This window comes from Bubalus kerabau, chromosome 6 (genome assembly GCF_029407905.1).
Source record: "Bubalus kerabau isolate K-KA32 ecotype Philippines breed swamp buffalo chromosome 6, PCC_UOA_SB_1v2, whole genome shotgun sequence".
NCBI lineage: Eukaryota > Metazoa > Chordata > Mammalia > Artiodactyla > Bovidae > Bubalus > Bubalus kerabau.
The window spans coordinates 35,000,101-35,016,452 of record NC_073629.1 but is presented as its reverse complement, the minus strand read 5'-3'; the positions used below and the strand labels follow the sequence as shown (position 1 = coordinate 35,016,452).

General features: G+C 41.6%; 1 protein-coding gene across 5 annotated transcripts in view; it reads right to left on the bottom strand.

The window, feature by feature from the left end:
- Window positions 1-16,352, bottom strand: part of SORT1 (sortilin 1) — a 67,680-nt gene that overhangs the window by 11,020 nt on the left and 40,308 nt on the right. For 3 of the 5 annotated variants that reach the window (XM_055584841.1, XM_055584843.1, XM_055584845.1), the window contains exons 7-15: window positions 15,743-15,792; window positions 14,734-14,864; window positions 11,590-11,734; window positions 10,371-10,526; window positions 8,712-8,818; window positions 5,137-5,239; window positions 4,624-4,792; window positions 3,842-4,032; window positions 448-637 (exon numbers count right to left, since the gene is read on the bottom strand). In XM_055584841.1, the coding sequence (XP_055440816.1) occupies window positions 448-637; window positions 3,842-4,032; window positions 4,624-4,792; window positions 5,137-5,239; window positions 8,712-8,818; window positions 10,371-10,526; window positions 11,590-11,734; window positions 14,734-14,864; window positions 15,743-15,792 (1,242 nt within the window). The remainder of the gene's footprint in view (window positions 1-447; window positions 638-3,841; window positions 4,033-4,623; window positions 4,793-5,136; window positions 5,240-8,711; window positions 8,819-10,370; window positions 10,527-11,589; window positions 11,735-14,733; window positions 14,865-15,742; window positions 15,793-16,352) is intronic. The other 2 variants (XM_055584842.1, XM_055584844.1) reach the window with 1 other exon arrangement.

The window sequence follows — 16,352 nt, the reverse complement described above, 5'->3', positions numbered from 1 at the left end:
TGCCTGCAGTCCTGCAGACAACCCCAAAGCTAGCCCCACCTGCTGAACCCAGGCACTCAGGCTGTTTGCTAAAGCCCAGTTTCCCCTGAGATCTCAGCTCCTGCCCCACTTTGCGTGGTGCTTCTGTCCTATCGCCTTCTCTCTCTGCTTTCTTACTCGCATCCTCATTCTACACTCCTCTCCCTCCTCACACGGGTAAGTCAGGATTTCGGGGGTTGTTGCTGGTTCTGCACAATAATTAATGGTCTGATACAACAATGTTATTTGTCCAATTACTAACAATTCTGCTTCCCTTCCTCTGTGCCTCAATTTCCTTGAGGAAAGAAGAAGCAACAGTTTTCCACTCTTGAGGAAAAAAGGGGAAAAAAGGACTGAAATAATTTTCAACTGTCTGTTGCCTCCTCCAGCACAGGAAGTAGCTGACAGGGATCTGAGGGGTGCGGATACCAGAGGAAGTCCTCCAGGGAGCAGGGACAGATGGACGGCTGCTTGGTCACAACATAGTTTCGACCATTCTGACAGACAGATGACTTGCGTAGCCGGAGGTATTGTTCTTTATAGCCTAAAATGCAGCCATCTCCATAATCTCCAGGGTCTGTAGAGTGAGCCAGCCAGATGGTATAGTCCTTCTCTTCACCTAAAAGAAAGACAGGCTCTTCAGGAAACTACATGAATCCACCATGTGAGACAGCTGCCAGGCAATAGAAAGAAAGAAGAGACGAAAAGTACAGATGTCTGACTTAACCTATTGCTTCGCTTTAGAATTGCAAAAGAAAGTTGCATTAGTGGGAGCCTACTAGTGATTGGCCTTTCCTCAAGCCAAGGGAGGAGTCTTTGCAGTTCACAGCCCATTTGAGTTCTAGGAAAAACCTTGTGCAGCAGAAAGGTGGATGGAGAATCTCTAAAGTTACTTCCAGACTGAGAGGCTGCTGTCTTTAAGTCTTGTACACTTGTGTTCTTGGTCAGGGGCTGTCAGAGGTAAGCAACCAGATGTTTGCCTTTAGGGCAAGATGCCAATTAACCAAAAGCAAGGGTTTAATTGTACCAAGGGTGAGTATGCTTCGAAAGGTGGGAGAAATATTCTCTTTCTAGTATTTGTGCTGATGAAGCGAGCACAAACATTCTCTAGTCTTTTAACGCTTGTTGCTGCTGCTGCTGCTAAGTCGCTTCAGTTGTGCCCGACTCTGTGCGACCCCAGAGACAGCAGCCCACCAGGCTCCTCCGTCCCTGGGATTCTCCAGGCAAGAACACTGGAGTGGGTTGCCATTTCCTTTTCCAATGCATGAAAGTGAAAAGTGAAAGTGAAGTCGCTCAGTCATGTCCGACTCCTAGCGACCCCATGGACTGCAGCCTACCAGGCTCCTCTGTCCATGGGATTCTCCAGGCAAGAGTACTGGAGTGGGGTGCCATTGCCTGTTGACTGGCTTTCAAATGAAGACTGCTGATGACAGTCAACCTGGCTCAGTGTGTCATATCATCCACTCCTGGAAAAATGACTCAAAGGCTGTGGCCTAAAGACTGTGGATTAGGCTTTTATCCTTCAGGATATGAAGACTAGCACCCAGCCTGTTAAAGAGCAGTGCTTAACCAATCTTTTAATGATGTTAAACTTCAGGGATAACTGTAGAAGCTGCCTGCATCTGCAGAGGGGAAAACTCATAAGCCAGCTCTTTTACAGTCTATTTAACGAATTTAGATTATAATGACTCGCTGGTTTTAAATCACTGAAACATCTTGTAGAAAAGGTCCAAACCAAGTGCTTCTACTTCCTGCAGGAGTCACTAAATTAACATGCTAAGGAAATGGGCCCCTAACACAGTCTAAAAAAGTCAGGACCAAAATTTAACCCAAGCATCTTGAAACTTTGTATCTTCTTTCATATTATGTCAAGCAATCACGGGTCACAGATGGTCACTTTTTGTCCAGTTTTTCTTTTATCCTTCTTATTTTCAATACAGTGTCAGCATCTTTAGTACTGGGGGTCTGGGTTTGCTTGTGATTCTTTAGGAATACCATGAAATGAATATTTTAACTCCTTCTCTGAAGCCATTTTTCTGGGTCTTTAACATGTCTTCCAGTTTGAAGTCACAGCATTCAGAAATGGTCAGTGTGGGCTTCCTGCCTGCTCAGGAGCCAGTCTAGAGTCTCAGCTGTGACTGATATTCAAGCCAAACTCTGCATGAAAACTTCCTTACTTCAACATTTAAATAAATGACATAATCAATTAGATGTAACACATTTTCCTCTAAAGTTTCCTCTTTATAGTTCTGCTGTAACCAGCGGTGAAAAACCCTGAAGTCTTATGAAGTAATTTTAGACGAACATAAACATGCACTATCCTTACAAGCAGAAAAAAACTTTCAGAAAATGCTTCAGAGATCTAAAGTGCAAAACTAAACTCTTCTAAATATCCACATGCGGCTGGTGTGAATTGAGATTTACAGTAAGGGTGAGTGTGAAATATGCATCAGATTTTGAGGACTCAGAAGAAAAAGAATATAACAGATGGCCAAAAAGTACATGAAAAGCTGCTCAACATCATTAATTATCAGAGAATCAAAACTACAATGAGGTATCACTTCATACCAGTCAGAATGGCCATCATCAAAAAATCTACAAACAATAAATACTGGAGAAGGTGCTGAGAAAAGAAAACCCTCCTACACTGTTGGTGGGAATGTAAATTGGTATAGCCACTATGGAGAATGGTATGGAGGTTCCTTAAAAGACTACAAATAGAACTACCATGATTCCGCAATTTCATTCCTGGGCATATAACCAGAGAAAACCATAATCTAAAAGAATACATGTACCCCTATGCTCATAGGGGCATATTGCAGTTCATACTACAGCACTGTTTATAATAGCCGGGACATAAAAATAAAAGCATCAACAGAGGAATGGATAGATGATGTGGTACATATATACTATGCTGTACACAGTACATATGTAAGATATGGTACATCACACATAAATAAAAGATGTGGTGCAAATAAACTATGGAGCATTACTCAGCCATAAAAAAGAATGAAATAATGCCATCTGCAGTGACATGGATGGGCTTAGAGATTGTCATACTGAGTGAAGTAAGTCAGACAAAGATAAACATCATATGATATCACTTATATGTGGAATCTAAAAAAAGGTACAGTGAACTTATTTACAAATAAAATATCCACATACACAGAAAAGAAACTTATGGTTACAGGGAGAAAGTGGGGAGAGTGATGACTTGGGAGACTGGGATTGACATGTACACACTTAACTGTATATAAAATAGATAACTAATAAGGACCTACTGTAGCACACAGGGAACTCTACTCAACACTCAGTTTATATAGGAAAAGAGTCTAAAGGAGAGTGGGTATATGTATATGTATAACTGATTCACTATGTTGTATAGTGAAACTAATACAACATTATAAATCAACTATACTCTAATATTTTTTTAAAAAAATCTTTAAAAAGGAAGAGTGTAAAGTATTTCACTAATAATTATCAAATATTGTTTTACATGTTAAAGTGATAATATTTTAGACATACTGAAATAACTATATTATTAAAATGAATTTTGCCTCTTACTTGTATAATGTAGCTAGCTGACAGAATAATTTAAATTATATATGTTGCTCTCATGCTATTTCTCTTGGACAGTGCTAATCCAAACAGGGAAGTGCTTTTCTGGTACCATTTCACTGCCTGCTCACCCACGTGGAACATCCTTCAATCCTCTTTCATATACATGATTTTCTTATTCCAGTTAGAAGAAACTGAACTGGATGGGTTATTTAGGAAAATGGGCTTACAAGTTTCGATAGAAAAGGTCAAAGGAGACACTCACAGTTCCTTTCAAGGATATCTTTAAAATCGATGGTGTAGGAGACCCACTGGCGAGCCAGGAAAGATTCTGTGAAGCCCCAGATGCTGATGTTCATGGACCTAGCTCCGGGTTCTGAAGCCAGGCCCGTAAAGTAGATAGGCTCCCTGGTAAATGTGTAGGTTTGCCAGCACTGACCCTCGTCTGTGGAGAACCTGAAACCACAGTTAGAGAAGATCGTGACAGAGGATCAACGTTTACTGGAATATCAGGAAACCACTCCAGCTGTTTTCATCCCAAGTCAGAGAACTCTCATATTTAGGTGATGGCTTACTGACTGACAATTATATTAATTTCTAATGCCTGCAGTTAACAGGGAAATGGGATTCACTCAAATAGTATGGAAGAAAATGCATTTATAAAAATTCTTCCAAGGGAAAGGAAGAATAGTGACCCATATAAGAATGGGCTTCTGAGTCAATAAACAGAAATTATACAATAAGAACTTGTACTTAAGGAGTCATTTCCCATCCAGAGTGCTTCAATGCATCCATAATATTCTTGTGGGAAGAGAGAAGAACATTTTTTCTTTTAAGTGATAAAAAATGTTAGCTAGCAGAGTCAGAGGAAAAACACAAAGCCATTTAATTTGAGTTGCTCTGAATGCAACCCCTTCAAGCACCTCCCCTGCAGCTCTGCAGAATGCCTAAATCTGAATCAGGATCCAGAACTTCCCCTCAAACTGAAAAACATCCCGCGGTAGCCCTCTGGGCAGACAGTGTGGGTGGAGCTGAGCTCATGCATACTTAATCACATTGATCGGATGGCTGCTGTGCTCAATGGCTACGATGATGCCTCCAGAATCCAGGATGGTGTAATAGTGGGGTCCTTCCAGCATCTTCATCCAGGAGTAACCCCCGTCATCTGAGATGTACACATCTGGGACCATCACGGAGATGGCATCCCCCACGCTACCTACAACACAGCCCACCATCTCATCAGCACGCGTCAGCAGAGAAACAGAGAGGAGTCACTGTCATGAGAAGAATTCTGAATGAGTTTATTCTGATTATTTCCCATCAGGCCTCTTGGAATAAAAAAAAAAAAAAAAAGGCCACGACAATTGGGTAAAGAAAGAGGCATGTTGCTGCTCTCTGATGGGAGTCCATGAAAAACCCACAGTATCTTGATCTTGCAAGAAATTCTGCAAAGGGTGGTAAAAGCCACGGATGGTGGTTTGCTCACAGGGTTCAATGCTATGACTGAGCTTCAATGTGCTCAACTAGCTCTTCCCACAGAGGTGAGGGCGGGCTGCTTACCATGGGCAATGACTATGCCAACAGCATTAGGCTCTGACAGCGGGGCCATCGGAACGTTTAGTTTCTGAGAGATGCTATAGGAAGCGTGGATATGAAGGCTGCACTGTGGAAAGACACCAAAGCTTAGATTAAAACCAAAGGTGTGATTCTTTTTATTCATCTCAGAGTCTTCTAACAATAAGGTTTTTTTAACTTATTAACCCAGACTTCAGTGGGATACTCTTTTAAAAAATTGTGGTTAAAATAACATACCGTAAAATTTACATTTTAAAGGGTGCAATTCAGTAGTGTTAAGGACATTCACACTGTTGTGCAACCATGTCATCTCTGGGACTTCCACATCTTGCAAAACTGAAACTTCTGTGTCCATTAAACCATAACTGCCTATTCCCCGTTTCCCAGACCCTGGCATTCCCAGACCCTGACACCATTCTATTTTCTTTCTCTGTAAATGTGATTATTAAATTATTATTAAATGCATTATGCATTTAAGAAGCAAGAATATCCCACTGAGCCTATAATTCAACAACAAAAAACCAAATAACCCACATTAAAAATGGGCAAAGGACTTGAAAAGACATTTCTCTAAAGAAAACAAGAGGCTTCCCAACTTGATGACCGCCTGCCGTATTTCAGATACTGAACAAGATGTGGTGGTGATTTGACATAAGACCCAGTCCTGTCTTTAAGAAACATTTGTTAGAAATTAGTTGAGTTATAAAGCAGGATGGTAATCCTTTAAAGGATGCTTTAAAAGAGGTTCAGGAGACTTCCCTGGTGGTCCAGTGGTTAAGACCCTACCTTCCAATGCAGGGAGGAAGGGTCTGATCCCTAGTCAGGGAACTAAGGTACAGGAACTAAGGTCCCACATGCCACAGGGTGTTGCCAAAAAAATTACAAAAAATAAACAAGTAAACAAAGAGGTTCAAATTGGTTAAAATGTTAATTTTATGCCATGTATAATTTTATTGCAGTTATAAAAAGCTTCATGTAAACTGCTAATGAAATGAAGAACAATGATTAGTTCTAACTAACCAGTCCATCCTAAAGGAGATCAGTCCTGAGTGTTCATTGGAAGGACTGATGTTGAAACTGAAACTCCAATACTTTGGCTACCTGATGAGAAGAGCTGGCTCATTTGAAAAGACCCTGATGCTGCGAAAGATTGAAGGCGGGAGAAGAAGGGGATGACAGAAGATGAGATGGTTGGATGGAATCACCAACTCAATGGACATGAATTTGGGTGAACTCTGGGAGTTGGTGATGGACAGGGAGGCCTGGGGTGCTGCAGTCCATGGGGTCACAAAAAGTCGGACGCAACTGAGCGACTGAACTGAATTGAAGTGAAGGATGGTCAGGATTTCCACTAACCTTAATGAACTTGGGGGAGGGGAGACAGGGACAACCTCCCCAGGAATAACACGGGCTAGAGGCACAGCAGGGTGTTCAGGGAGCAGCATAGTTACAAGAAGGGGTATGTCGGTGACAACGACAATGAAATGGGCAACAGCAATGAAAAGGCAGAAGAGAACCTGCCAGGGGAGGAGAGGGCCTTCATTCACCAGATCATGGGCAAAAGAGAGCCATGAAGAGTGCTAGGGAGGGACAGGCACAGCAGCATGAGGGTGGCAAGGTAAGTAGGGAGGCCACTGCACCTGTGCCTGTGCCTGAGGTGGAGAGGGCAGGAGCAGAGCAAGGCTAGGGTGGAGGGGTGGGAAGGGGAGCAGGAGGGGAGAGACTCCACAGTAGTCATGAAGACACAGAAGGGAGAGGGTGTGATGGGAATGGTGTGGGTACATTTATCTCCCACTGGTTGAGTCTTTTAAAACAGAAAGCCCAGTCAGGACGCAGAGTGCATACCAGCCGTAGGTAGGTACTCAGAAGAGAGCCTGGAATTACCAGTGCTGCCACTCCTGAAGGAAACTCCCAGGGTTCTGCTAAGCTCCTCTCAGATTCTTTAAAAGAGTCAGACACAAAGCTTGTTTTTTTCCTTTCCTCTCAAGACCTGTCACTCATGGAACCTGGCTCTCCTGCAGCAATGCTTTTGAATCTCTAGTTTGTGGCCTTTCCTCAGAGGGCTCAGCTCTTGAATCCACATGTTAGACCAGGTCACCACCTACATCCACAGGCCACGTGGAACCCTGGCAGATGGGAAGAGAGGCCAAGTTCTCCTCCATTTGTTTCTGGCCAATACGGCTCTGCACTGCGCACGAGTGGCTGGCCGACGGCTTTCTGTAGAGTTGCTGGAGTGTCATAGCTGCCCTCGCGACTCCTAGCTAATCACTGGCCCATCTGACCACTCTGTTTTCATTCAGCAATTTAGCATAACACAAACTGTTAGCACAAATTGCAGGTCAAGAGGCAACAGTTAGAACTGGACATGGAACAACAGACTGGTTCCAAATCAGGAAAGGAGTATGTCAAAACTGTATATTGTCACCCTGCTTATTTAACTTAAATGCAGAGTACATCATGCAAAATGCTGGGCTGGATGAAACACAAACTGAAATCCAGATTGCTGGGAGAACTATCAATAACCTCAGATATGCAGATGATACCACCCTTACGGCAGAAAGGGAAGAAGAACTAAAGAGCCTCTTGATGAAGGTGAAAGAAGAGAGTGAAAAAGCTGGCTTAAAACTCAACATTCAGAAAACGAAGATCATGGCATCCGGTCCCATCACTTCATGGCAAATAGGTGGGGAAACAATTGAAACGGTGAGAGACTTTATTTTGGGGGGCTCCAAAATCACTGCAGATGGTGACTGCAACCATGAAGACGCTTGCTCCTTGGAAGAAAAGCTATGACCAACCTGGACAGCATATTAAAAAGCAGAAACATTACTTTGCCAACAAAGGTCTGTCTAGTCAAAGCTATGGTTTTTCCAGTAGTCATGTATGGATGTGATTATGGATGTAAGAGTTGGATTGTAAAGAAAGCTGAGTGCCAAAGAACTGATGCTTCTGAACTGTGGTGTTGGAGAAGACTCTTGAGAGTCCTTTGGATTGCAAGGAGATCCAACCAGTCAATCCTAAAGGAAATCAGTCCTGAATATACATTGGAAGGACTGATGGTGAAGCTCAAACTCCAATAATTTAGCCACCTGATGCAAAGAACTGACTCACTGGAAAAGACCCTGATGCTGGGAAAGATTGAAGGCAGGAGAAGGGGATGACAGAGGATGAGATGGTTGGATGGCATCACTGACTCGATGGACATGAGTTTGAGTAAGCTCTGGGAGCTGTTGATGGACAGGGAAACCTGGTGTGCTGCAGTCCATGGGGTCACAAAGAGTCGGACACGACTGAACAACTGAACTAAACCGACTGAAATTGTTAGCCTTCAGTTTTGGTTTTCTTTAAAGACAAATAAAGTGTAATATTTTGGTCTTTCTTCACAGTTCAAATTTCTTACATCCTAGTTAATTTCAACCTCTCATTTCCCAATTTTCCACTGTTAGCTGTGGACCCTCAGCAAGTACAAAACTTCATTATTCAAAAGCCTGGCACTAATAAGAGCAGAACAGAATGGTTGCTTTGCTCCAAATACATATGACAGTAGGAATAAAACAAACCTCGTTCTTATTTTTTGCAGTAGCATCGCATTCACTGTTCTCAGGCTTCCTCAGGTGCTTCCACCTTCCTCCTTGGTCAAAAGTGATCATAGTCTGGATAGAATTATCTGAATAGGAAAAGGATGACATTAATCTTGATATATTGATTAGGAAGCACCCTAATCAATTCAGTTTATCATTGCATAACTCTCTAACAGAGATTATGTAATATCAAGAGTCCCACAAGATGTTGACATCCAGTGAAATGGGTCAATACTGGTGAGTACAATACTTGAAAGAGGCTTCCCACCTGAACAGGATTCTACTAATTCCAGAAATCATCTAGACTGATACTCTTGAAAAAAGATACCATTTATCTCCTTATCAACACAATTCTATTCTTCCTTGCTTGCTTGCCCTGGAGGAAAATCTACAATGGGAAGGCACTCTAATTTGGACTAAGGCCATGATACCAGGCTTATTTTAGGAAATCTCAAGATTTGAATTATCTGCATTAAGTCTCAATGAATAATTCCTAGCTTTTGTCTCTTTACCACGCCATATCCTACTTCTCTTACACATTTTTTTTTCTTCATGTGTCTTCCCTATTCTCTATTGCTAATGATACATAAACTGTTGCATATTTAAATTAAAAGAAGTGCTTTGAGTTTTCTTAAGGAAAATTTAAAAATGAAAGCTAATAAAGTAAATTTCATTTACCCAATAAATGTTTTATTGCCTATCCACTATATGAAAATTGCTGTAAGGCTTTGGGAATATACCTGTGAACAAATTAGAAAAAAAAAAAAAACTCTGTGGAATATATATTCTAGTAGGGTGAGACAGACAAACACTAGACACTGTAAATAGGTAAATTACATAGCGTGTTAGAAAATGCATGCTTTGGAAAAATCTTGTACAGATAACTGGGAATGAGAGACTGCATGTGTAGCAGGGAGGCAGACTGACATTTAAAACAGGATAGTCAGGGCAGGTCTCATCAGAAAGTAACATGACCAATGGCTGGGAGGACGAAAGTGTGGGCCACATAGACATCTGGGGAAAGAGGTCACTGCAAATCTCTCACCCAAGAGTGTGTGAACCTGATGTGTTTAAGGACTGGCAGAGGACTGGAGTGACTGCAAGAGTAAGCAAAGGAGCGAGGAGCTGGAAGTGATGTCTGGGAGGAACTAGAGGCCAGAATCACTTAGATCCTGTAGAAAACTGCAAGGTGTTTACAAAATTAAAACAAACACCCCCCACCTCCTACCTAAAAAGTAAATACATAAATAAATAAAACCTTAAAAACCTTTGTACTTCAGAGTAACGTGTTTATTTGTTCAACTGGGCTCTGCAGAGCCAGTGAAGAGAACACAGGAAAAATCTGAGCTGGCTATTGCTCCATCCTTGACAATCAGAAAAGCAAAGTGGTTCAAACTCCTTCCCACAGGCCTGAACTTCCCAATACATAAGACTTTTTTCATAAACAAAATAACCTCAAATCTTTCTTTATGCCTGCTGTTGCTTTGTTCTTTCTTAGTTCTAATCACCATAACTTACTTAAAACAGAGAGCCAGAATTCACAGACAGGCTTGTTGGCCAGGCAAGCACCATTACTGAGGGGACAGGACCATGTCCCCCAAAGCCTCCGCTCTGAACAGATTCAGCTGAAGGACCCACCTTCTGAGAGCACACTTGTCATATAGACCCCACGAAGGGAGGTCACATTGGTGAAGTCCGTCTCGCCACCCGTAGTGGTATAGAGATGTCGGTCCAAGGATTTGGAATAGACAATGCCTCGATCGTCCGAGGTAAATATGGTACCAAATCCAGTGTCTGAAACAGGCAAACAAACACACAAACAAACAAAAAACCCACCAAGTCTTGGGAGGGAACAGAGAAAAAACAACAGTCTAATCATACACATGACACATACATATGCACGCATCAGCCAACTGTCTCTCTTCATGATGCGGATGCAGACCTGAGAGCTAATCAAGGATTGATAGTTAAGAACTTCGTGGCCATCTTTAATTCCAGTACCCAGCTTAGTGCCTGAATATAGCAGATGATGAATTTGTTTAATAAATTACTCAGATGTTACAGAAAAGCTCTTATATTTTGGTATAATCAGTTATATTTTGGTAGCAGAGGCATTGCATTTAGCTTCATATCTTACACATTTTTAAATCTTTTTACTCTAAACGAATGCTTCTCAAACTCTCTGTGATGAAGGATCAATTTTAAAATTTTAATTATGTCACAAACTGATGCTTTTGTAAATATAACAAAAAATTTATCACTAGAAAAATGAAATACAAAAGAAAGAAAAAATTACAATCTTCAAATTTTTGTATTATTAGAGTCAACAGATACAAAATTTCTTTGTCAAAGAGCTGTAAGAGTTTCTAAATGCTTGATGCTGCTTTCTGCACTTATTTGGTAATAAAGAACTTGCAAATCAGTACTCGTTCTCTGACCATTCTTTGAGCAGCACTGCTCCAGAACACCTGGACGTACCTACAAACCATGTTAGAGAGTCAAAGAAAGTGGCCTTTTTAACAGAGGCTACATATCATCTCTATAACAAGTAGGCCACTAATAAATTCCCAGGGGTGAAAAGAAAAACCAAAGAACCCTCCTGCCAATGCAGGAGACATAAGAGATGTGGGTTCGATCCCTGGGTTGGGAAGATTCCCTGGAGGAGGGCATGGCAACCCATTTCAGCATTCTTGTCTAGAGAATCCCATGAACAGAGGAGCCTGGCAGGCTATAGTCCACAGGGTCGCAAAGAGTCAAAAATGATGCAGCATGCACACTGAGAAGGAAAGCTACTAAAATAGGGTTCGGAGTTGAAGTCTCTATGCAGTCAAGGGTGAACCATTTGCAAAGCTCTTACCTCCAGGTTCATCTACGTGCATGAACACCATGTCGTCATTAGCAGCTAGAATAGAGTAGAACTGTTCCTGCCCCACAGATGGGAGCTGGGCCATGCTCCATGTGTCTCCTTGATCTGTTGACACATGAATCCTTCTTGTTGTATCCTGGAACAAATGCCGATACTTATCTTTTAAATATTCCACCAAGATGCCATATGCAGTAACATTAATAGGCACATTATTATTTAATAATTATACTCATTACCTATTTCCTCACTAGGTACATCTATTATAAATGAAAGGTCCTAGTACCAATTATCCAAGCTTTTTCTAACCTTTTGCAAAGATCCAGGCACTAGAACAATCCATTCTATTTTAAGTAAGGTTATCCTGGCTTTCTCTTTGGCTTCTTCATTCTTGTGTGGCCCTCTAAGATACCAATATTTCCTCCTAACCTCTGACATGCCAATTTCCTTCAACAGAGATAAGCGTTTGTTGGGACCATTATGAGCTTGGCTCTGCAGCCATTTGCCATGTTTGCTCAGATAATTCTTAAAATGATGGCTGCTGCATAGAAGTTTGGTTCCATTTAGACAGCTCTGGCATCATCAAAAGAATTAGATAATGGGTCTGGAAAATGGAGATGAAACCCAGGTTTGGAAGATCATGAAGTAAATAAAAACGTGACACGTCTCCTCTTTAAGGAAGGCTCTCAGAACAGCCATTATGGAGGGAACAGGCCAGGCTGGAAAGAGGGCAAGGAGAGTCAGAAATTAACATAAGGAAGCTGATCAGGGAATATTTAGCTGTTAAAAGGGGTCTCCCTCATGGCTCAATGGTAAAGAATCTCCTTGTAGTGCAGGAGACTTAGGTTTGATTCCTGGGTCAGAAAGATCCCCTGGAGAAGGCAATGGCAACCTACTCCAGTATTCTTGCCTGGAGAATCCTATGGACAGAGGAGCGTGGAGGCAACAGCCCATAGGGTCGAAAAGAGTTGGACACTACTGAAGCAACTTAGCATGTATGCACAGGTTGAGGCCATTAACATGTACTATCTGATAAATAGTTTAAAATAGCTTCTAGACACAGTTCAGCCAGGGCACGAGAATTAGTCTTTTTAAAGTTCAGTGATGAGTCCATTTAACTTACTTTTCTAACTTACATCTTAGATGTTTACCTTGAATCTTATACTCGCTGTTATATTAACAGGTAAAAACTGGAATTCAAAAGCACATAGTGGAATTTTAATTTTGTGGACAGCAGCAGTGTACAGGCAGCTATCTCTGGAATTACACAGTCTGATTTCCACCAGAGTTCCACCTAGACAAGTTACTCAATTTCCTAAACTGAGATAACAGTATGAACTATAGGGCTGTTGGGAGGATTATTACAAAACTGCTCAAGGGCGTGATGTATAGTTACCTTGTCTACTTTTCTTATCTCTAATTCTCTCTGAACCCACTCCAGTCTCTTAACCACAGTACTCCAAAGAAACTGCTTTCATCAAGGTCACCAACAACCTATACTTTGCCAACTCCAGTGGATAATTCTCAGAACTCATCTAACTCCACATCTCAGCTGAATTTGATGCAGCTGACCATTTCCTCCTCATTGAAACCTTTTTTTCACTTGGCTTTCAAGATATCACCATGTGCAGTGACATTAACAGACACACTATTATTAATAATTACACATCTCGTTATCCATTTCCTCACTGGGTAACTGTTATGAAAGCTCGTATTCTCCCACCTCACTAGTCCCTCCCTCTCAGTCCTCTGCTAGCTTCTTCAGTCTCTTCCCACCATTCCGTGAGGGGCACCAGGGCACCCAGTGCTCAGCCCTCCCACCTCTTCTCGACCTACTCATTCCCCCACAAGATACTATCTAGTCACACAGCTAGATGAGACCATTCCATATAATTATACTATATAATTTTGGGGGATTCATATACCTAAATGCTTACCTGACATTTTCACCTATATATCTTATACACATCTCATATCCAAAACTGAATTCTTGATTTTCTTCCCACAAACTTGCTTCTCCTGTAGTCCTTTCCATCTCAGTAAATGGCACCACCATTCACGCAGTTGCTCAGGCCAAAGACTAAAATTATCCTTGGTTCATCTTATTCTCTCACAATCTGCGTCTAATCTACCAGCAAACACTACTGGTGATGCATTTAAAAATACGTCCGTGATCTTACTACGTCTCCCCTCATCCACTGTTAGCAGCCTGGTCCAACCTACTGTCTCTCTCGCTGCTGCTGCTGCTACTTCCATTCCTGACCCTCAGGTGACACTATGCACACCTATTCCATCAAAAGAAACAGCCAGTTAAACCACTCCCCTGCCTGCACCCTTTTCACAGCTTCCCAACACATGAAGAATGGAAGCCAAGGTCTTCCTCACAACCTGCAGAGGCCCTGTGTGATCTGGCCACCGGCTGCCCTCTTTGGACCGCCCTTTCCTGTGCTGCAGCCACGCTGCCCTTCTCACTTACCTTCAGCATTCCAAGCACGCGCCAGCCCGCGGCTCTTTGCGCTCACTCAGCCTAGATATCCACGCAGCTATCCTCTCACTTCAGTTGGGTCTCAGAGAGCCCTTCCAAGCCACCCTATCTGGAACAGCGCTGCTCCAATTCCTGCCACTTTTTATGTATTTACTCTGTTTTAGGTTTCTTCATAGTTTTAATCATTACCTGATATTATATCATATTTGTTAGTTTAGTATCTATCTCCCTACTTGAATAGAAACTCTGAGAGCAAGACATTTATCTGATTTGTTCACTGCTATATTCCCAGAACCCAGAACAGTACCTAGTATACAGTAGGTACTCAAAAAATGTTACGTTTCCATTATTTTCATTGGATAATGAGCAAGGAGATTGCTTTTTTCAGAATCCATGTGTGAGAAAAGCCCAAACACTGGGTTGATATATCCTAAGCAGACACCAGAATTCAGTTGGTGACACAGGCCAAAGTGGAGAGAAGTCCAGAAGAATCAATCAGCCCCGATAAAAAGAAACACTTCCAAATCTAACAGTGACACTAAATACTACAAAAGGCAAGAAACTCCATCAGTACATCTACTGAAGCTATCTGTTTGAGGCATATTTTGAGGTTCAGAAATATCAGAACCCAAAGAAAAGAGGCAAACACCCACCTTATCAGCCATCACAGAGGCAAAAAGGAAACGTCCCCCAAGACCAAATGAGTAGATTTTCACACCAATGGTTTTGAAGCTTTTCCCCAAGTCTGAAGTTCTCCGTAATTCCAGTGCCCCAAGGTCAGCTTCTTAAACAAGACAAAATATTAATTAAAATTTCACTTACTGGTGAGCCTCTAGTTCAAAACAATTGTTTTAGAACTACTCTTAGTTTTATAGCAACAGAATTTTCAATGCTATGCATGTTAATCAGATAACAATATAAAATGATATAGGAATTGACACAGGAAATTCACACTTTGGTTTTATCTTTATACATGTGAAGTTTTATATTGGACAGGAAGAGAGGATTAATTTCAGTACAGTGTTGCATTAGAACACCACAGCATCCTGTTTTACTTTCTTCATGACACAGTTTGAAACTATCTTATTGTATTTTAAGTTGTATCATTTGAGTTTTGATTTTCTGGCTGATCATCCAACATGTCTACACGAATTTAAGCTCCATGAGAGCTGGCCTTAGGTGTTTTGTTCTCACCATCCTGAGAAGAGTGTTTAACATACTACTGCAGGTGTTCGAATGAATGAATAAATGAAATGAATCTGCTGAAAGAATAAATGAAAGATTATGCTTTCAGCTTTGTGCCACTGACTGGAAAGCCAGTGGCTTCCACCAACACAAACACAGCCCATGCTCTTTGGCAGAAATCTCTATACATTTCATTTTGTTATTGGTTGTAGCCTAATATTTACTTGATGTACATTGCTAAAATTAAGTTATAGTGTCTCTGTGTATAGCCTGCATTTTTTATTTGATCAAGGCACAGTATAGTACTTGGTTGTTTGTGCTTCCAAGATTTTAAAAATCACTAACAGCTAGTTATCTTTAGCTATTAAAATTACGAGAGAATGGAAGGATCTTTGATGCTTCTACCTATTACAACTCAGAATATTCTACCATGAATGGACACCAGGACACTCTTTTCTGGGACTAAAATATACTTACTGCAGGAGCCATTCACATAGGTGGTAAAGAAGATGATGTTTTCTGATCCCCTACAATGAGGCAAAGACAGGGAAAAGACACGGTTCAAGACTGCTAACAGACTGCATTAACCTTAATCACTCAGCTCCAGGCAGGTCTAATAAGCGTCACCCATGGGTACTAGCCAAAACAGCTTTCTCGGATGCTGTACACCTGATTCTTCTGCAGCAGCATATCTAGGTCCCCCCAGTCTGCTCCCAGGCATTCTCCACACTCCATACTTCTTTATGTGAACTCTTCCAGCCAGTCAAACTGGTCTCGTTACACTCTCCAAGCCTGCCTCCTGTGTTGGTTCAGATTGTTTCCTTCTTAAAATGTTTTTTTCTTACGTGACTAAATCTTACCCTCACAATCTTTAGGCTCCAGGTTAAAATCTAGCTCTCCCATGAAGTTTCCTGTCACTCTAACTTGAAGATTCCTTTGCTGCAAACTTCTAGAGCAGTGGTTCTCGACCAGGGCCAATATCGCTCCCCAGGGGACAGTCTTGGCTGTCACCAGTGGGGGAGGGGAGATGTTACAACTCTTACGTGGGGAGAGACCAAGGATGCTGCTAAATATCCTGCAATGCACA